Genomic DNA, 21,593 nt, shown 5'->3' on the forward strand with positions numbered 1-21,593 from the left:
AAATGTGGACAGTAAATGCATTTTAAAGGTTTATTCTTATAAACTCAGGTCACATAATAGTAATTCAATGCATGCATGGTATTTTTTGGAAGCTTAGGTAAGTGTAATGGAAGTTTTTTTGTTTGTTTGTTTGTTTCACTATATGCTCTCATTCTGCCACTTAGGTGGCAAATATATTTATTAACACTCATCAAACTTAAAATCTAAGTGAAGTATGCATTTAGCTGCTTAATGTTTCAAAGAAATACATTAATGTTATTGCCTTCACTTGGTGTATAGAGTAAGCTTGCACATGTTTGAGACATTGTACTAGAAAAGAAGAATTAACAAGAGGCTTAGCTTTCCTGGAGTTTGTAATTTTAAATGACATCAGTACCAGAAAACAGATAAAATTCAGAAGGGGACCAGAAGAGAATTCAATGGAAAAAAAATAAACTAAAAAAAATGCATTGGCTAAATCATGTATTTGTGTGTGCATGTGCAAAAATATTATGGCTTAATTTTTAAAATTTGGTTGTTAGCTATTTGTCAAAGCAATTTTGGGACTTCTGTTTTAGTAAACAGGCTTAAATGTTTAACATTTGAAATGACATTTTGTATGTAATGATTAATATTATTGTTGGATATCTTCTGCTTTCGTAGATTTGATCCAGGCTACCAATGAGACCAATGTTAATATTCCTCAGATGGCCGACACGCTCTTTGAGAGGGCAACAAACAGTAGCTGGGTGGTTGTATTTAAAGCTTTAGTCACAACACACCATCTCATGGTGCATGGAAATGAGGTAAATGAAGTAACCTTAACTTCTTGTTTTGGAAGGGAGGCATTTATGGAGGGCTCTTCTACTTTTCATTAATTAGGAATATATGTTCAAAATCATCGAGAGTACAATTTTAATCTTCTGTTTAGCTATTTTTTAAAAAAATGTGAAGTTAAACATTCTCTTGGAGACATTGAAATATTAAATATTACTCGTACCTAAAAGATATATACCATATAAATACATTAATGGACAAAAATGTTAGAAGAAAGAAACAATAAAACTATTTTTCCCCAGTAGGAACAGTCTTGTGAAAATTGCTTTCACAAAAATACTTAATTTTGGAAAATATTAATAAAATAAAAAGTACCCATTTTATATGGAATACCTACTGAATCATATTAAATTGCAGTGTTTTGTTATATAAAAAATGAATGATCATAACATTTAATTTTATTTTAGTGAGTACTTTTCAGTCTTTTTTCCTCCTCAGAGAAAGTAAACTAGGAAACTTTATAATAACTGAGTAAAAAAAAATCATAGAATCTCCAATATCCTTTAGCATCAGAAATTGTTTAGAGATATGATTTGGGAATATTGGTTTTAATTCTTAGTTTTTTGTTTTTCAGAGATTTATTCAGTACTTGGCCTCTAGAAATACACTGTTCAATCTCAGCAATTTTTTGGACAAAAGTGGATCCCATGGTGAGAATATGTTCTCTAATTTTTTGGATAATGCTTTTGATGCAGGGTTTTGTTTTGTTTTGTTGAAATGAGGTTCATAATATATAATTAGTATAGCTGGTAGTTCTGTTGGGTATTTAAGAAAAAATATTAAAGTAATTAGTTACTTTGTAGAGCTTCAAAATATTTGTTAGAGAACTCAGCTTATAAATTACATATTTTACTTTTTGTCCTTTTAGCATTTACTTTAACAGTCAGTATTCTAGACCCACAGTTGTTTGTTTATGAAAGTACAAAAGGCAATGAAATAAAACATACTTTCCTAACTAAAAAAAAAAAGATTCCAGTCTTAAACATTCTTTGTAAATTAGTAAATTTAAACTACGGTCATATGCTCATTCATCATACTTATTGGTCACCTATTATGTATAAGGCGAGCACACCAAGCAAATGGATAGTTCTCAGATAGCTACATGTATTAAGCCTGAAACAGCCTGTTAGTTGAAATGGTGAATAAAAATGCAAGGAAAAATCAGAAAAGACATTCTCTACTTGGATGGTAACATAACAAAATTGAAATGTCTTGGAATGTCTCATGCCTGAAGTATTTTTGCTTGCAGTAAGATTTTAAGTGAGGACTTTCTGCTGCCTTTATTGACTTCATTCTAGCATTATTTACATTTGGAGAGTTCTTTAAAAAAAATTGGTACTAAGCAAAGCACAGTGGAAGGTATTGTATTAATTAGTTTTACTTCTTCTGCCCTCCCCCCAGGTTATGATATGTCTACCTTCATAAGGCGTTATAGTAGATATTTGAATGAAAAGGCTTTCTCTTACAGACAGATGGCATTTGATTTTGCCAGAGTGAAGAAAGGGTATGTTTTTTTTTCTTTTTCATATTTATTTGAGCGTAAGTCTTTGAGGCATACTTGACTTAGGTAAAGCTTAAATGCCAAATAATTTTGGTCATGAAGGCCCAGTTTATAATCATCTGAAAAAAGAGACTCAATAGTATTACAGAAGTTAGCCTTGAGGTTGTAGTATACATTACTTTATTTATATTTGCATGCAAAAAATCTGATTCACTGCTCAGAAGTGACATGGTTTAACATTTTATTTGTTAAATTCAAATAAAAATTCTTAAGCACATATATTCCTTTAAATAATTTTAAATGGAGAGAATTTAAAGTTCATTCAGAGTTCAAGGAATAGTGGCTCTAGTTTACAATAGTTATTTCAGTGTGTTTTGATTGAAGTGAAACTGAACCATGTATATGGTTAAATCTGTTCTTGAGAGGTAATAATGTTCTAGTATCACACCCACACACACACACACCATAACTGAACTGATTATTAATACTAACCATGGATTGACAGAACCTCGTTGGAACAAACACTTACATTTTAATTCATAATTACCATTTATTTCCCTCTAAATAGTTGTTGAATTTAATCAGAAGTGTTCAGCCATAAATTTCCGGAAATCTTGTATCTGTTCCTGACTTGAAATAATGGCAAGATATTGTAGAATGTTTAATATTTTAGTCTCAAGAATTCACACAAAAAGGCAACACTCTATTTTTCTAACAGTGACCCAGCCTAAGCTTTCAACTACGTTTTAATTATGGTGCTGAACAATGTAAACTTGTGTGTTCAAAATAAATTAGTTTCTTGTGGGTGAACATTTTACAAACTCAAGGTTTTTATGTCATCCCCTTCTCATTAGAGATGATTCTAGTTTACATGTCTTCCTCTGACTTCTTACATGGCCCCTGGCAGCCATAGCTGATGTGCCCAGCTGCATTGTGGCCTTTCTTCAGTAGGTCTATAGCCTTCTTAGAAACTTCTGCATCCCATAAAGGGGCACATAAGGATACTTTGGGATGCTTTCCCTACCCTTGAAGTGGGAGATGCCCTGAAAGTTGACAGTTTTAGCCTCTTGACATGAGCTGGGTATTTCCTCAACTACTCTAATATTGCTCAGCTGGCCCGTCACTGGTGACAGGGGCTCCATAAGGGACCTGTGGGCAGACAGGGGGTTCAGTGCCCTGCCTGACACACCCTCTCACATGACCCTCCAGTTGTGTCGTCCACAGATGATTAAACTCTATCTCCTTTTGGCCAACCCGTGCCTATCAGCTTGCATGTTTCTTCCCTTGAGAGTTAATAGTATACACTCCACACTCCCAACCCTACAGGTTTTGAAGACTTCTAAGACATGTGTTCTCTCTTTCTTAAAAACAAACTAACTGGCATTCACAAAATTTACACCTCTGTTATTGATTTGGGAAAATCCATCCAGTAATTCAGCTGCTCTATTTTATCCAGACCACTGCTTTCTTCCTGAGGGCAGTGCGGAGAGGAAGAAAGCACTGCCCATGTGCTTGAGGAATAAGAATGGGGAAGAAGAAGTAGTGTAGAGGGGGGAGTCAACTACAGCCTCTTAATATCTCAAAATCATCCCACAAGATTAATAAGGAAATGGAGGGTGTGCAGCTTGGAAGAATGCACGTGGTCTCGAATTTTCTACAAACAAAGAAGTTGCATTTTTTCTTTTTCTTAAACAATTGTAGGGCCGATGGTGTAATGAGGACAATGGCTCCTGAAAAGCTACTGAAGAGTATGCCGATACTACAGGGACAGATTGATGCACTGCTTGAGTTTGATGTATGTACTTCCCTAGATAACGTGCCCTACACAGTTAGTCCTGTCTTTTGTTTGAAGGTGAGCTCCAGGTACACCTGGAAATCTACTCAGGAAGCAGATTGAGATGTCCTTCATTTTTTTTTTTTAAGATCTTATTTATTTATTTGACAGACAGAGATCACAAGTAGGCAGAGAGGCAGACAGAGAGAGAGGAAGGGAAGCAGGCTCTCTGCTGAGCAGAGAGCCTGATGTGGGGCTCGATCCCAGGACCCTGGGATCATGACCTGAGCCGAAGGCAGAGGCTTTAACCCACTGAGCCACCCAGGCGCCCCAGATGTCCTTCATTTTGATGAACCAGATGAACACTTCATGTAGGCTCCTAGCATGGTAAAGATGACTGTGGTTATCCAGATTGTCTGCGCAGTTTCCTGGGTGTTTACTTAAGTCATGGAAAACTACGAATGGTGCATTCCTGGAACCTTGTGTTCGGAGCAGGGTGATGGTCTCCTGTGGTGTTTAACAGGGTGAAGTAGCTGCAAGATGGATCTTTAGCCTCGATAACTAAATAGTTAAATATCTTAGCCTGCTATTAGAAGCCTTTTTATATAGACTCCTTAAATGACACCATCCATCAAAGAGAATTGTTTTTGTCTGGTCATGGCCCTTCCTCCTGGCAATACCAACATGACATGTGTCTTAAAACCATATACCCTTTTCTTGAGTATGGTGGTAAATGCCCTAGCCTACACATGGGGTATGAATAGATCGAGAAGCCCCCCTACAAAAGAAGTGTAAGCAAAACTGGGGAAATCTGAATAAGACTAGTGGATTGTAGCAATCTCAGTATGCTGGTGGTGCTGCTGTACAGCACTTTTGTAAGATGTTATCGTTAGGAGAAACTGGGTAAATCGTGCATAGCATCTCTATTATTTTTTACAGCTGCCTGTGGATTTGTGGTTTTCTCAAAGTGGAAAGTTCAGATAAACATATCTGATTCATGAAAATAAAATAGTCTGACATGTAAGAAGATTTATAGAATGTGAATTAATTTCTTTGTAATCCCTTGAGACATTTTCATGTACCCTGGGAAAAATTGTCATTTGATAACATGTAATTAACATGTTAAATTTTTATCTTTTTCTAGGTGCATCCAAATGAGCTAACAAATGGTGTCATAAATGCTGCATTTATGCTTCTTTTCAAAGATCTTATCAAACTTTTTGCTTGCTACAATGATGGCGTTATTAACTTACTTGGTAGGTAGAACTGCTGAATGGTATCTTTGAATAAAGACTGTATCAGAATGCGAGGATTTGGATACCATAGCTTTAATAGATGAATCTAAATGTATGATTTGTTCAGGTCACATTTCTCTGTTTTTATGTCAGTCAAGATTAAGTGCGAGAAACAAAGCACTCTAGATGTTTTAAGCACGAAGGGATTTCCATGCAGGGATTTTAGCGCTCAGTAAAATACTAGAATGACTGAAGTTTCTAGGCTTTGCCTCTTAGAATAAGTCCTAGTAAGTCCTGCTCCACTGTGCTAACAGCTACCTCTGATGCTACCCCTAGAGATGGATAGGGAGTAAGAAGCCACTGCCACCTCATTAAGTATAATAGAAGAGCCACTCCAGCTCCTAGTTTCTGGACCCATATACTCTAGCTGTGGTGAACAGTGGCCTGTAGACTGACCAGTGGTTCAGAGCATATACTAGAATCGCTGACTCTTAAGGTATCTTCTTAGAGTGGGTTTAAAATAGTGTCTTCTGTAGACTGTTCCATCATTATGTAAGGTCCGCTATTTCTGGACGGAAGGGATTCATGCTAAGACTGACAAATCCTGTGGGGTGCGTCTCTTGTCTCACTTCTTGTGCAGCAAAATAATATTGTGTGAGATACCATGAAGGGGAGTAATTCCCCAGATGGTGGTACTGGCAAAGCCATATGGGCAGAGGTGATAAATCTTTACCCAAGATAAACTAACTATTCTGGAATAGAGGGATCACTGCTCTTTTCCCTGGTAAAAAGAATTACTCTTTAACTTGTTACTTGGTGGATGACTCTGTAGTCCCTGGGTTATGATGCCATGACAGAAGCTCAGGGTTGATCTTGGGCATTGACCGACTGAGGACTTAGCAAGGATGTAAATATATCAGACTATGTTCCTGGACCTATTCATGACTTCCATTTCTGACATAATAGGCAGTATGTTCATCAGTCCTTTTATCCCTGATAAAAGGACTGTGGCATATGCTCTTTAGTCTACCTTTGTGTGGAATGAAAATTGTCTCCTGCTCTTTATCCATTCTGCGAGGTCCACCCACTACCTTTTCTCCAGCCCTTCTTGTTACCAATCTTCCAATTTTATTTTTTTCCAAGTCCCTGGTCATTGAGGCCAGCAGTTAGTCATTGCTCATATTTTGGTATAGTTCCATTTGTCTCACCATTTTTTAAAACATTTTATTTATTTATTTGAACCAGAGAGAGAGATCTCAAGTAGGCAGAGAGGCAGGCAGAGAAGGAGGGGAAAGCAGGCTCCCCGCTGAGCAGAGAGCCTGATGCGGGGACTCGATCCCAGTACCCTGAGGTCATGACCTGAGCCGAAGGCAGAGGCTTAACCCACTGGGCCACCCAGGCCCCCTTAAGCATCTTTTTTTTTTTTTAAGATTTTATTCATTAATTTATTTGCGAGAGGGCGAGCACACATGGGGGAGAAGCAGAGGGAGAAGGAGAAAGAGAATCTCAAGCAGACTCTATGCTGAGTCCAGAGTCCGACGTGGAACTTAATCCCACAAACCTGAGAACGTGACCTGAGCTGAAATCAGCAGTTGAATGCTTAACCAACTGAGCCACCAGGATGCCCCAGCTCACCATCTTTCCTTTGATATAAATTGGAAATCAGATAGATATACTGCTTTGAAGTTTGGCCTACAGTAAAAGATTTCTTTCTTCTCTCAAAGTCACCCCTTTGTGAGGATAATGACTTAGCAAGCCACTTTTAATTAGTGCCGACGCTGGGTACCTGGTTGGTTCAGTTGGTTAAGCGTCTACCTTCTATTCGTGATCCCAGGGTCCTGGGATCGAGTCCTGTGTTGGGCTTCCTGCTCTGCAGGGTTATCTGCTTCTCCCTCTGCCCCCCTCCCACTCATTCTCTCTCTCTCAAGTAAATCAAGTCTTTTAAAAAATAAAAAATAAAAATTGTAATAACTAGTGCTGGCATGAGAAACCATCTCTAAACCAACCTTGAATTCTTTTTCTCCTCAGACCCGTGGTCACTGGGAGCTCCCCAAAGACCAAGGGTATGATTGGAGAGAGAGATGTGGAACAGAAGAGTAGGTACAGTGGGAATACGAGCCATCTGTTTGTACAACCCACATGGGTATTCAGGACTGCCTTGAGGCTGACCGCTTCTATACCACTTTCAATTGATGATAGAGTGTTCTTGTACTTGTCCAGCTCATGGGTATGTGTATTAGATAACACTTGAGGTCTTATGATCACTTGATATTCTATGGTTAGAATCTTAGTCTCTATAAGCAAGCCAAGAACAGTTTTTCCAAAGGAGATTAGTTGCTGTCTGAAGAAGACATGGCTCTGCTCCAAAGCACTAGAGGGTTCCACTGTATTTTCCTATTGGAGTGTGCCAGATGCATTCTGCAGCATTTGGATCTACTGCAGGCACTTTGAGTACTTTCACGTCTTTGGGAACAAAGGGCCATGTGGTTCCAGTTTGGAGCAGTTGCAGAGCCTTCCCCTGATCTGGATCCTACTTATACCTGACACCACACCTGATACTTTTTGGAGCAGAACACATACATGTTGTATATGTTACCTCTAAAACTAAAAAAGCTCAGCAAACTTCTGCCTACCTTTTAGTTATAAGGGTTGCAAGGTGAAGCAATTTGTCTTTCACACTGGAGGGGACCTTTGGACCCGAAGACTTTGTTGATGTAGCAGGTCTCTGAACTTTCATAAATACTCTCTCCCACCCCGTGACATACATGGGACTTATCAGGGCACCTCGCATAACTGAAATTCTTGCCCACTGGGTTCCATCAGCCTGATGTCATTAACATGATAACCCATGGGATTGTAATAGCCAGAGAGGTTGATATCCTTGAAATAAGGCAGCAAGCGTATACTGTCATCACTGCCAGATGAAAGCAAACTACTTCTGGTGGGCTCTGTTTATTGACATAGGGATACAAGAGTTTGCTAGTTTGATAGTTGCCTATCAGGTGTCAAGGATAATGGTGATTTTAGCTGGTAAGAAGGACATGTCTAGAAATCTACAAGTTGGGGTCATCACCTGATTAGGTTCACAGTAACCTATTGTAACTCTCTACCTACCTTCCATTTCACAAACCAGATATACAAGCTAACTGAGGAAATGATGGAATTGTTACCCCTGTATCTTTCAAGAGGTCAGGAAACCAGTGTGGGGACTCTGCTAGTTTCAAAGTATTTCTTTTCCAACTGTATATTCAGGTTAACTGGGGAAATGACCACAGATAGTTGTGTACATCCACCAGATCTCATTTTCTTTTATCACCTACCCCAAAAAGCTTCCACTCCAGTTGGTAGAAAATAGAGTGAAGTCCCTAGGAAGTCCCAAAAGTTTAGAGTTAGTGTTCCTGAAAAGTCTCAGTATGATCCCTTTCCCTAGGCCTACTCACCCTAAAAAAGGTCTCTTCTGCAGAAGAGGAAAAAGTGCTCTTGGCTGAGTTTCAAGGACATTTCTCAAGATTATTTGGAGAGCTCATTAAAATTCAGATTGCTAAACCTTAACCCAGAGATCCTAATTCAGTAGGTCTGGGGTTGATCCTGAGAATTTGCATTCCTAATAAGGTCCGGAGTGGTACTGTTGCTCCTGGTCTGTGATTTCAGTTTGGTAATCACTGTGTTAGAGCTACTTCCGGTTGCTCCAGCTAGCATTTGAATCCATGTTTTTTGGCATGTTCACCCAAATTGAAAATTATCAATTGTGTCACAAAATCTAATATAATAAACTTTCTTTCCTGTTCAGAACCTTTACAATCCATACCAACTCTCTACATTCTTATCAATAATGGTTGCCAGATACAGAGTTAAAACTATAAGATGCCCAGTTAAGTTTGTATTCAGCTCAACAGGAATTTTTTTTAATGTTAAGAAGTCCTATGCAATATTTGGGACATATCTGTGCTAAAAAGTTATCTATTTACAATTCAAATTTAATTCAGTATCTTGTATTTTATCTGGCAGCCCTACTGCCAACAAAAATTTGCAAGAAATTGGACTTCTTTTAGCATGTATATTTTTTCCTCTTGGGTCAGACTTTGTACTAGTGTCCCTTGGGCATGCAGGGATTGCTGCCTTCTCAACCTCATTCTAGGTATGGAGGCAGTTGGCAAGAGGACAGGGACAAGAAATAAATGGATTGGACATGAGAAAAATTTTCATTCCCTCTTTAAAGGTGGCTTGATTACAGGATCACCAAGCAAGGCAGGACAAGCCTTTTCAGACAGAGAAGGAAAAGCTTCTGATAGCAAGAGTGGCTCACTTTGGTTTGAATCTACCCAAGCAGTCTCCTTTCTAGTTTTTTTTGTTGTTGTTGTTGTTTTGTTTTGTTTTGTTTTTTATTATGTTTAGTTAGCCACTGTGTAGTACATAATTAGTTTTGGATGTGGTGTTCAATGATTCATTAGTTAAGTATAACACCCAGTACTCATCACAACACGTGCCCTCCTTAGTACCCATCACCCTGTCCCTTTCTAGTTTTTCTTCTCAACAAATATCCTTTCACAAAGGAGACTGGTGAGGCTAGGGATTTAACTTAACCACATATATTGTAATTCAGCAGCTTATGAGATTAGACTCCCTGACTTTCATTGATTACAGCCCTATGTCTGCAAGAGATAAGATTATTTGAGGGCAGTTTTGGAGTACCACTGTCTGGTGCATGAACCAATAATTTAAAATCCTGTGTTGTCATTTTCCTTTGGAGTCAGGAGCAGCCATCCACTCTACATTCTTCTTGCCTTATTCCCATCATAGTGGTCTCTTCCAGCAGCTGCTTGGTCTGGTGAGCTTCACTTTAGCTGCTCATTTCAGAAAACCATAGGTTATGATTTAAGTAATCATTTTGCTCCTATATAGCAGAGACCATGAGAATCCAATTTTCTGATAGTTGCGGGTAGTCATTACTACCTTCAGATCCAGCCAGTTACATATCTAATCCCAGAGTCCCATCTTTGGCATTTTTGAGGGTCTGATTTCTACAACCACTTCAAATACCCAATACTATGTTTATTCAAGAAACAGAAACCACTCTCCTCACTCTAATTAGAAAGGGATCTAAAGTAGGGAGTTGGGTGCTTAAGTAATTATCAGAAGGCTGCAGAAAGTGGTTCCTGAATGACTTACAGAATAATAAATTCTTACACACTGGGGAAGCTTCTACTTCTGAGGTCACCACTTTGCAGTACACTAAAAATAAGAAGCTGCTGCCACCACCTCGGCTGCCTTGCAGCTGTAGGGAGGTAGAACCCAGACACCTGAAGCTATAATCAAGGAAGTAGGGAGTCCCATCAAATGGATGTGACTATAAACACTACTTTTCAAAACCAGGGAAGCTGGAGGTGGACAGTGGAATGCTGCCGAAGGATAATCTTACACTTCTGGGACTTTCTTGTCACAGAAATAGCCAAAGATGTATAGGAAGATGGCCTCTGCCTCAGTTTACTTTCCAGATCTCTCACAGGTCCATCTAACTTACAGGACTGAATTTGCATCCACCATCCTGGCTTCTCATGAGTTTAGAGAGAGAATGGGGGTTGGGTAAGGCAATCAAACACAGTGCTCTTAGAGATTTTGCCTTATTGGGAAAAGATACATGTTCTTAATATGTAATCCAATACTGTATTACCTTTATTTCATGTGGGAGTGTTTATTAGTAAACCAAAATAACTGATCTTTCCATTCCCTTTTGTGAGCCTATCTTACTCTTCCTTACCACTCATAAATGTGAGTTTTTGCTAAGGTTCATTTCTAGCCAGTTATTTTTCTGCTTTTTGTGTATATTTTTCATTGGAAACCCTATGGTTTCCAATGGAGATGTCCTTAGGATGAGTCCCAGGTCTATTATTTCAGTCTGTGACCTTTCTTCCGAGCTTCGGTTTTGCAAGTCTTTATTTGTAGACACTTAAATTTAGATACTTAAAATTCAGCAATGTCCAAAACTGAACTCTTGAATTTGCCCTTCCTAATCTCATTTCTGTTGGTATATATAGTCTTTTAAACCTAAAGCTTCAGTTATCTTTGAGTTGCTCGTCTTACCCAACTCCATAGCTGTCAGAAATGAAGTTCTGCTGATTCCTTCTCATGCCCTCTCACTAGTGTACCCTTGTTTGTTTCTTGTCTCTGCTTTAAGGACATCAAACTTATTGCCTTTAAAATTCACTTAGCAGTTGAACACGTTAAGCCATATGTTTCTCCTAGATCTCTTGACCATCTATTTTTTTTAATTTTTAATTTATTTCTTATTTTTTTTATAAACATATAATGTATTTTTATCCCCAGGGGTACAGGTCTGTGAATCGCTAGGTTTACACACTTCACAGCACTCTCCATAGCACATACCCTCCCCAATGTCCATAACCCCCTCCCCCCTCCCAACCCCCCCCTCCCCCTAGCAACCCTCAGTTTGTTTTGTGACATTAAGAGTCACTTGTGGTTTATCTTCCTCCCAATCTCATCTTGTTTCATTTATTCTTCTCCTATCCCCCTAACCCCCCATGTTGCTTCTCCATGTCCTCATATCAGGGAGATCATATGATAGTTGTCTTTCTCCGATTGACTTATTTCACTAAGCATGATACCCTCTAGTTCCATCCATGTTGTCGCAAATGGCAAGATTTCATTTCTTTTGATGACTGCATAGTATTCCATTGTGTATATATACCACATCTTCTTTAACCATTCATCTGTTGATGGACATCGAGGTTCTTTCCATAGTTTGGCTATTGTAGACATTGCTGCTATAAACATTTGGGTGCATGTGCCCCTTGCGATCACTACGTTTGTATCTTTAGGGTAAATACCCAGTAGTGCAATTACTGGGTCATAGGGTAGATCTATTTTCAACATTTTTTTTTTCATTATTAATCGCCTCCTGTCACTCTTCCATTTTATTTATTTTTTCAGCGTAACAGTATTCATTGTTTTTGCACAACACCCAGTGCTCCATGCAAAACGTGCCCTCCCCATTACCCACCACCTGTTCCCCCAACCTCCCACCCCTGACCCTTCAAAACCCTCAGGTTGTTTTTCAGACATTTTGAGGAACCTCCATGCTGTTTTCCAGAGTGGTTGCACCAGCTTGCATTCCCACCAACAGTGTAGGAGGGTTCCCCTTTCTCCGCATCCTTGCCAGCATCTGTCATTTCCTGACTTGTTAATTTTAGCCATTCTGACTGGTGTGAGGTGATATCTCATTGTGGTTTTGATTTGTATTTCCCTGATGCCGAGTGACGTGGAGCACCTTTTCATGTGTCTGTTGGCCATTGACCATCTATTTTACTGCTGCTCTGTTTTATTTTCTCTTTTTGTTGACTTCAGAGATAAGATTATAGTAAGAATGCATTTTCTCTGTATTTTAAAATGATAACCATGCAATATATATTTTTATTTCATCTAATTTGAGAAGGATAGTCTATTGGCTAACATTAGGAGCAGAAAAAGAGAGTTGTATCTTCATATTAAAAACCTGACTTCAAAAATGGTGGAGGTGTGCATTCTTCCCTTTTCACCTTCTGCTGTTGAGTGGCTTTCATTCAGCATTGCTGTTAAATTGCTCTTTTGAAAGTAATACACTATGGTGATGTGTATTATGGAGGACACGTATTGCACAGAGCACTGGGTGTTATATGTAAACAATGAATCTTGGAACACTACATCAAAAACTAATGATGTACTGTATGGTGACTAACATAACGTAATAAAAAAAAAGAAACTAACACTCTAGAAGATATGTACACTTACTATCCTAAGTATTTTGAGACAGGTGTGTTTTTTGTTTGTTTACTAAGTAGTGCTAGTAATTAACTATAAATGCATTATGAGTTAGTTTTAATCAAGGACTTCATGAGCAATTCTCTGCATCGAATGTTGGAATCAATGTTGGTGCTGCAAATCTTTGCAAACATTTTATCACTATAATATAACTGATGTACAAGTAAGAAGATGCTTTACTTCTGACTTATGGGCATAAGGGATAGTCCACATGCAAATCCTCAGTTTATTTCACAGGAATAAGATCCTTTTCATCAGATTCTTTTTCCTTAGGACAGTTATTCTGTGAAAATTAATACTAATATGAAAAGGGAATTTATCAACACATTATAAAGATTAACGTTACAAAAGCCAAGTTTGGAATTCCATTTCAAATGCTGAAAATCCACATATCTTATCTTTAGTATGAAATAAAGACAGAGGCTCATTTCTGGATGACCCATCCCCTCTCTTAAGAGTATGAATTGCTCCCGGCCCTACCCTAGTCCTTAAGAGAACAAGGGCACCTCACCTCTCCCCCTACATCAGCACATGTTGCTTTTCTGTGTCATTACTACTGTAACTGAAACAATGAGGAAATTATAACCTAAAGCCATAAAAATGTCATTACTTTTGTTCCTGAATCCTGAATTACCATGAAAGATATGAACAATTTAAAAAGCATCCAGAAGAGACAGAGAAAAATTGCTGAAGAGTATGATACATTGGTTCTAAAGGAAATTGAGATTATTCAGTTGGTTTCTCTTTTTGTGTTATTGCTGAAGATCTGATGCAAAGAAATGACCTTAGTTATAGTAAAGAAAAGTAATATAGACATTTGAAAGAAATTATTTATGTGAAGATTGTTTAAAAAGAAAGAAAAAAGAAAAGGGTAAAAGTTGAAACAAGATGGGATTGGGAGGGAGACAAACCATAAATGACTCTTAATCTCACAAAACAAACTGGGGGTTGCTGGGGGGAGGTGGGGTTGGGAGAGGGGGAGGGGGTTATGGACATTGGGGAGGGTATGTGCTATCGTGAGTGCTGTGAAGTGTGTAAACCTGGCGATTCACAGACCTGTACCCCTGGGGATAAAAATACATTACATGTTTATAAAAAAAAAAAAAAATTGGAAGGGGAGGCTAACCATAAGAGACTATGGACTCTGAAAAACAACCTGAGGGTTTTGAAGGGTCAGGGGTGGGAGGTTGGGGGAACAGGTGGTGGGTAATAGGGAGGGCACGTTTTGCATGGAGCACTGGGTGTTGTGCAAAAACAATGAATACTGTTATGCTGAAAAAAATAAATAAATTTAAGTATATAGGGAAAAATACCACAAAAAAAAAAAAAAAGAAAGAAAGAGGGGCGCCTGGGTAGCTCAGTTGTTAAGCTTCTGCCTTCAGCTCAGGTCATGATCCCAGGGTCCTGGGATAGAGCCCCGCATTGGGCTTCCTACTGGCAGGAAACCTGCTTCTCCTTCCCACTCCCCCTGCTTGTATTCCCTTTCTCGCTGTCTCCGTCTCTGTCAAATAAATAAATAAAATCTTAGAAAGAAAGAAAGAAAGGAAAAGAAAAGAAAGAATTATATTTTACCAGAATAAGTCCTTCTTTTTCCCCAAAAGTTAACTGAAAAAGATTTGTTCCCTTACAGCACCAAGAGTCTATGTGTAGCATTAGAAAACAGGATAGAGCAGATAAAGATTAGATTCAGCCATTTTTTAAAATTGAAGTGTAGTTGACATACAATAGTATATTAGTTTCAGATGTATCAACATACTGATTTGACAATTCTATACATCATCACTCAATGCTGACTGTAAGTGCACTCACCATCTGTCACCATACGGTGCTATTACAGTATTACTGACTGTGTTCTCTATGCTCTACTTTTCATCTGTGTGACTTACTTATTTTATAACTGGAAGGTCATACTTCTTAATTCCCTTCATACACTTCACCCATCCCCCACCCCTCCCCTCTGCCAACCACCAGTTTGTTCTCTGTATTTAAGAGTCTTTATTTTTTGTTTGTTTTACTTTTTAAATTCTACGTCTAAGTGAAATCATATGGTATTTGTCTTTCTCCGACTTGCTTCACTTAGCTCTTAATACCTCTTAGGTTAGATTTGGCCGTTTTTTAAAAGATTCACATCCCTCTCAAATCTTAAGTGGAAAACAGTATGTGTTTGTTTTCTTGATCTTTTTGCCTCCCTTGAATGCCCTACAGGGGAGGTCCGTGTTAAATGTAAAATTACCCAGGCTGTCAACAGAAGGTAATGAGTAGCTACTCTCAATAATTAGTTCTTTGTGTAATTATATATTATTAAACCTTTCTTGAGAAAATTCAAAATACTTTTAAGGTAGTAAAATTACATGCTGAATGAAATGAAGAACTTTAAAGTATGAAAGAATATAAAAATAGCATGTGTTTCACTGTGCGAAAATATAAAATAATAAAGAATACGAAATCATCTTCAGTTATGACCCAGAGTTGCCTGGAAGCTATTGCAGACTCTGGCCTTCTCTGTCTCCATCTGCCATGTCAGTAATTATTGACTGAATGAACTGATAAGTCACTGGCTGCAAAAATACTGATAAAGTGCTGGTTTTCTTCCAAACACATATGGAGAGAATACACTCACGTAATGTAATTATAATGGAACTATAGCACTCTAGTGATTCTGAATTCCAGTCTTGGGAATGCAAAAGAGAGCAGCAAAGGGATCCTCTGTTTTTCTGTCTGGGAAGCTGAAGGTTGAGAAACAAGATACAATTGTGGACTAGAAAACCATGATGAGTTTGGTAAACCAAATATTTTTCATAAGACTCCACTACTTTATAACTAAAAGACACATTATAATATTTGAAAGAAATCTCTTGTGGCCAACAAAAGTATCAATTTATACAGCATATAGACAATTTAAAGAATTCTTTAACTTGGAGAAATTTATTGCTTTATGATACATACCTTATTGGTTTATGGTGAGCTAGTAAGAAAATAATGATGCTGTAGAATGCAGTAATAACTTTTGAGATTATCAGCAAATATTTGATGCTGTTTTCTAAAGCAGGGTTCTAGGATATATGGATCATGAATTAACTTGTTGTGACACTTTATATGTTCTACTTCAGGTGTGCTTTCATTATTTAAATGCTTCCCTTTGAGACACCTAGAACCTAACACTGGTCTTAAACTTCACGGGTCCCCTTTGTTTAGGTGCTTTAGAACCTCATAGAGGTTTTAGTGCCTAGTGTTTTGATCCAAACATTCGTTTAAGTCTTAATTCATAGTATTAAGCTTAGAAGAAAATTGAGTATTATAGTCTTTTTAAAATGCTTATCTATCTCTTCCAGAAAAGTTTTTTGAAATGAAGAAAGGACAATGTAAAGATGCCCTAGAAATTTACAAACGATTTCTAACTAGAATGACACGAGTATCTGAATTTCTCAAAGTTGCAGAGGTAAGTAATAGTAACCTGTGTTGGGAATATAATTTAAGAATATTCACTTACGTATCTAGAGTCAATAATAGGGTTTATAATCTGACAAGACATTCTTCCCAGAGCCCCAGTGTATTAGGGTTGGAAGTGATCTCAGAGGTCCTCTCTTCCCAACTTCTCACTCCACCGGTACCCTACACTCCTGCATCCCAATTAGATAATCACTCTGAAACAAATACAAATTTCATGGGTACTGAGCAGATTCACAGCTTTGCAAGGTTGTTTATCTCTCCTCTCCACTTCATAGCTATCTTTGATCGTATGGAAGGGCTTCCTTTTTATTGAACCCTGAAAAAAAAGGTCCTTAGGAAAGTCCATTTATTGTTCTCAGTGTGTAGAAATCATAAATACAACCTTCTCATTTTGTCAGTGATTTAAATACAATGAAAAAATTAAAGTATCAATTTTATGAAGTCTATAAATTGTTTCTTAAGGTTGTCTGTAACTGTACAGTTGGTGTTCCCAAGGTTACCTGTGCGTTGAAGTTTCCTCTTATGAAATCCAGTTATTGATTGATACTGGTACTGGGAGTCATGACATTGTTATTACAGTCCTTTCGCAGGTTGGACAGTTGATTCTTATCTTACATTGTCAGTGAACAAATTGTGGCTGACTGGAGCGCCAGGTGCGAGGAGTTCTGAAACCCAACAGCAAAGCATACAAGGCCTTGAGCTTGGGAGGTTCATGCCATGGTTTTGCTGTTTTTGCCATTTTGAGAATATAGCACAAGAACAAGCATTTTATACACACAATTCCAAAAGCACTCTGGTCCGTACATTTTCTTTCAAATTTCATTTATGCACAGGAATAATAATTATTACATCAAATTAGGAGACTGATACTACAAAATGCTGCCTCTGGACCTTTGGTCCATAGAGTTCATAATCAGGATAGAAGCCTTTGTTTTTTTACAAATAATATGGGAAACAAAGGTAAGGAATAGTTTATAGGAATTACATATACATTAAAGCATGTTCATGTGTAATTCTCATAGGCTTATTGATGTTGATTTGTCTTTAAGAAAGGATAGAATTGCTTGGAAGTTTTGGTTTGGCTGCTACACAATTTTACTTTTTGTATTTGATAAGATTTTCCTATGGTTTAACCCAGTTACCAATATAATCTAGTAAAATTTGCCTGACTTTCTTCTGTGGAAAGATCAATTATGCCTATGCATCCAAAGCGGAAGATCCTTTTCATTGTTCCATTAATTCCTGGTGCACATGCTACCCAGTCTTCCACCTCTTATTATATATGTTAGATAGGTAAGGAGCTGGACATGTGACGGTTGGGGTATACATTTCTCTAATCAGCACTGTAAGGCTAGCCAAAGTCTTCACGAGAAATGGGGTACTTATTTATTAGCCCATTCTATTTTTAAATGTAAAATTTTATTTCATATTTCTTGATCACCTCATGTTAGCATGGGCCCATTTCAGGTTGTTGAGAAGGAAATACACAGAAATTAGATGTTATTTTGAGAGTCTAAATAACTCAATACAAATATTCTACTTTTATTTGAACACTATGACTAAGACTTTTTTATAGAATGATACTAATTTACAAAATTATTTTTTAATAGAATAGACACTAACCTACAATGGGCTAACAATAACCATTTGTTATCTTTATTTAAATTATATTGCTCATAATATAGACATTAATTGCTTGAATACCATTGTTGAGTGGTTTGTATTGGTAAATACAGAAATTTCTTTTTTTTATTATTAAAGATTTTTTTTTTTATTTGACAGAGATCACAAGCGGGCAGAGAGGCAGGCAGAGAAAGAAGGAAGCAGGCTCCCCACTGAGCAGGGAGCCCGACTAGGGGCTCGATCCCAGGATCCCAAGATCATGACCAGAGCGGAAGGCAGAGGCTTAACCCACTGAGCCACTTAACCAGGCGCCCCTAAATACAGAAATTCTTAAGAAATGTACAAAGCGGGGGCGCCTGGGTGGCTCGGTGGGTTAAAGCCTCTGCCTTCGGTTCAGGTCATGATCCCAGGGTCCTGGGATCAGGCCCCGCGTCGGGCTCTCTGCTCGGCAGGGAACCTGCTTCCTTCTCTCTCTCTCTGCCTGCCTCTATGCCTACTTGTGATTTCTGTCTGTCAAATAAATGAAAAAAATCTTTAAAAAAAAAAAAAAAAGGAAATGTACAAAGCGGAGCACCTGGGTGGGTCAGTGGGTTAAGCCTCTGCCCTCGGCTCGGGTTATGATCTCAGGGTCCTGGGATCGAGCCCCACATTAAGCTCTCTGCTCAGCAGGGAGCCTGCTTCCCCCTCTCTCTCTGTCTGCCTCTCTGCCTACTTGTGATCTCTCTCTCTCTGTGTCAAATAAATAAATAAATAAATCTAAAAAAAAAAAAAAAGAAATGTACAAATCTTCTTTCTGTACCAAACTGCTCTTGTGTGGTATACATATGAATGGACTTAGATCCAATTGCTACCCTGTAATTGGTACCATTTTCCTGAAGACTTCCAGATTGCCATTTTTAAAATACAACTATACATATTAGATATTTGGCAAACATTAATAAATTGTCAGCCATATTAAAAAAAAGTTGTACAACTTCTATGGAAATATTCAAATACCCCAGAGAAATTGTGTGAAGTGTAGAAAACTTAGCGTGTTTTGATTTCTTACAATAAAGTCTCCTAAAGCAGGCAACTGAAACTTTGTAAAATGGTTATTTTATAGGTAATAGGCATTTCTGCTAAACACACTTCCCTTTTTATAGAACTAAGTTATTCTTAGTTTGCTATTCTAAGATAAATACCAAGTCGTAGGAGTTATGTCTCCCAGAATATTTGCAGACAGAAAGTGATGAGATTTCTGTAATACAGTCACACCTCAGCTCAAGCCTCCAATTATATTATGGTTCAAAAGTTCAGGTTAGTGAAAATAGCAGTGTCAAGAAAGAATTCCTAAATTATGTCTTTCTGTTCAAGAAAGTTCTGTTAACTATCTGTTTAAGAGAAACACATCACCTTTTATCAAAATGTTCCCAATATTAAAGATCTGTAATACTTTAATTTCAAAAATACTGACTTCATTCATATTAATATTTTAATGGATCACCTAAAGAGGCATTAAAATATGGAAATAAATGGAATGGAATGAAGTTATCTTAGTTTATAATTTCCATAATTATAATAGTTAAGTGAATTTAGGGAAACGACATTAGCTTCCCTAAAGCAGAGTTCAGTCATTAGCAGGTAATGTCTTTTCCTCTGGGAGGAACCTGCAGCCCAAGTTGCTCTAGGAGGGTGAGGGTCAGTGCTCTACATTGGTGATTCTCTACATGGGATGATTTTGTTCCCTTCTCTTCCCCAGCATCCAGTGTCTGGAGTCATTTTTGGTTGTCACAACTGGAGGAAGGGAAGGTCTGCCGGCATCCAGTGGGTAGAGAAGGATGTTGCTAATATCGTACAGTGCACAAGACAGACCCTATCAAAGCATTATCATCCTAAAATGTGAATGGTGGCAAGGCTGAGAAACCCTGCTGTACACATAGAGAAAGCAAAAGAAAGAACTTAACCAAGAGCATTTGTCAAACAAGTGGGCTTCCTGATCTCTAGTTTGCCTTACTGTCTTTGTAGGAGCCCAACACTTAAACTTAACATATTTGCTTCTGCAGTTCCACCAATTTGAGCAAAGCAGTTCAGTTCTCAGAGGGACTTGATTTTAACCCACTTTGTTTCTTTGAGCCTAAATTTTATCATTTACATAAAAAGAAAGAATTGATTTTATGACTTCTATTTTCCCTCAGTTTTTATTTTGGATAATTTTTAAACCTACAAAAGAGTTGATAGAGCAGTATAGTGAACATGTACATATCCTCTTCTTTGACTTACCTTCATTTTTATTTTCCCGTATTTGTGCTCTTTCTTGCTGTTTCCGCGTTCTGCTCTTCCTCGCTCCACGCTTCCCTTCCCCAGGCTACCAACACTTAAAATTCACTGTGCTTTTACCTAGTAATTCCACTCCTACACATGTATCCTACAGATGTGTCCACACAGGTGCACAGTGCTCTGTGCAGCAGGGCTTGCAATGGCCGGAGATGGGAAGCAATGCCAATGCTCATTAATACATGACTTGTTAAATAAATAAATCGTAGGAAAAGACGCTGTTTAAAAAAATAAAGAAACTCTGTTAATATGGATATAGGTCTGAGATATATTGTTAAATGAAAAATATAAGCTCAGTGTATGTGTATATATATACATATATACAAATACACTATTTTAAAATAATGTGGGAAATAAATATGTATTTATATATTTCCAATTTCCTTGGGTATACATAAAAAAATTTTGAGAGGATATGTAAAAAACAAACAAAAGGATTTTCTCTGTGGGAAGAGGGGTGGATAATACACCCTGAACAAGTTATTGAAACTAAATGAACATTCCCTGTCCAGAGGATTTACTGAGCATTTATAACAATTTAGATTAGGCTAAGCATTTTTTTTTTAACTTTTTAGCTGCCATTTGTCATGGAGGAAATCTTAAATTTTTTTCTTTAAAGATTTTATTTACTTATTTGACAGAGATCACAAGTAGGCAGAGAGGCAGGCACAGAGAAAGGGGGAAGCAAGTTCCCCACTGAGCAGGGAGCCTGAAGCAGGGATCGATCCCAGGACCCCGAGATCACGACCTAAGCCGAAGGCAGAGGCTTAACCCACTGAGCCACCCAGGAGCCCCGAAACCTTAAATTTTATACTTCAATTTCCTACGTCTTTTTTTGGCCTTTGGTAAAATTTTGTTTATTATATCTAACTACATGAACAAAATCATGCTCTATTATGTTGAATGGAAAATTACATAAGACAGACTTTCAAAGTGAGATTGACAGTTCTTGTATACCAGGATTGAGCTGTGTGGTTTTAACTAATTCTGTGGGTAGTCTTCTGTTAAATGCAAAGAAATTAATAAAAAAGAATTCCCACTAAGTAACTCCTTATTTTTTTTAATC

General features: G+C 37.8%; 1 protein-coding gene across 6 annotated transcripts in view; it reads left to right on the forward strand.

Moving 5' to 3' along the window:
• The window catches only part of SNAP91 (synaptosome associated protein 91), a 149,192-nt gene that overhangs the window by 51,825 nt on the left and 75,774 nt on the right, over positions 1-21,593 (forward strand). For all 6 annotated transcript variants that reach the window (XM_046005715.1, XM_046005718.1, XM_046005719.1 and 3 more), the window contains exons 3-8: positions 643-785; positions 1,391-1,466; positions 2,218-2,320; positions 4,019-4,112; positions 5,236-5,347; positions 16,474-16,580. In XM_046005715.1, coding sequence (XP_045861671.1) covers positions 643-785; positions 1,391-1,466; positions 2,218-2,320; positions 4,019-4,112; positions 5,236-5,347; positions 16,474-16,580 — 635 coding nt within the window. The remainder of the gene's footprint in view (positions 1-642; positions 786-1,390; positions 1,467-2,217; positions 2,321-4,018; positions 4,113-5,235; positions 5,348-16,473; positions 16,581-21,593) is intronic.

This window comes from Meles meles, chromosome 5, assembly GCF_922984935.1.
Source record: "Meles meles chromosome 5, mMelMel3.1 paternal haplotype, whole genome shotgun sequence".
NCBI lineage: Eukaryota > Metazoa > Chordata > Mammalia > Carnivora > Mustelidae > Meles > Meles meles.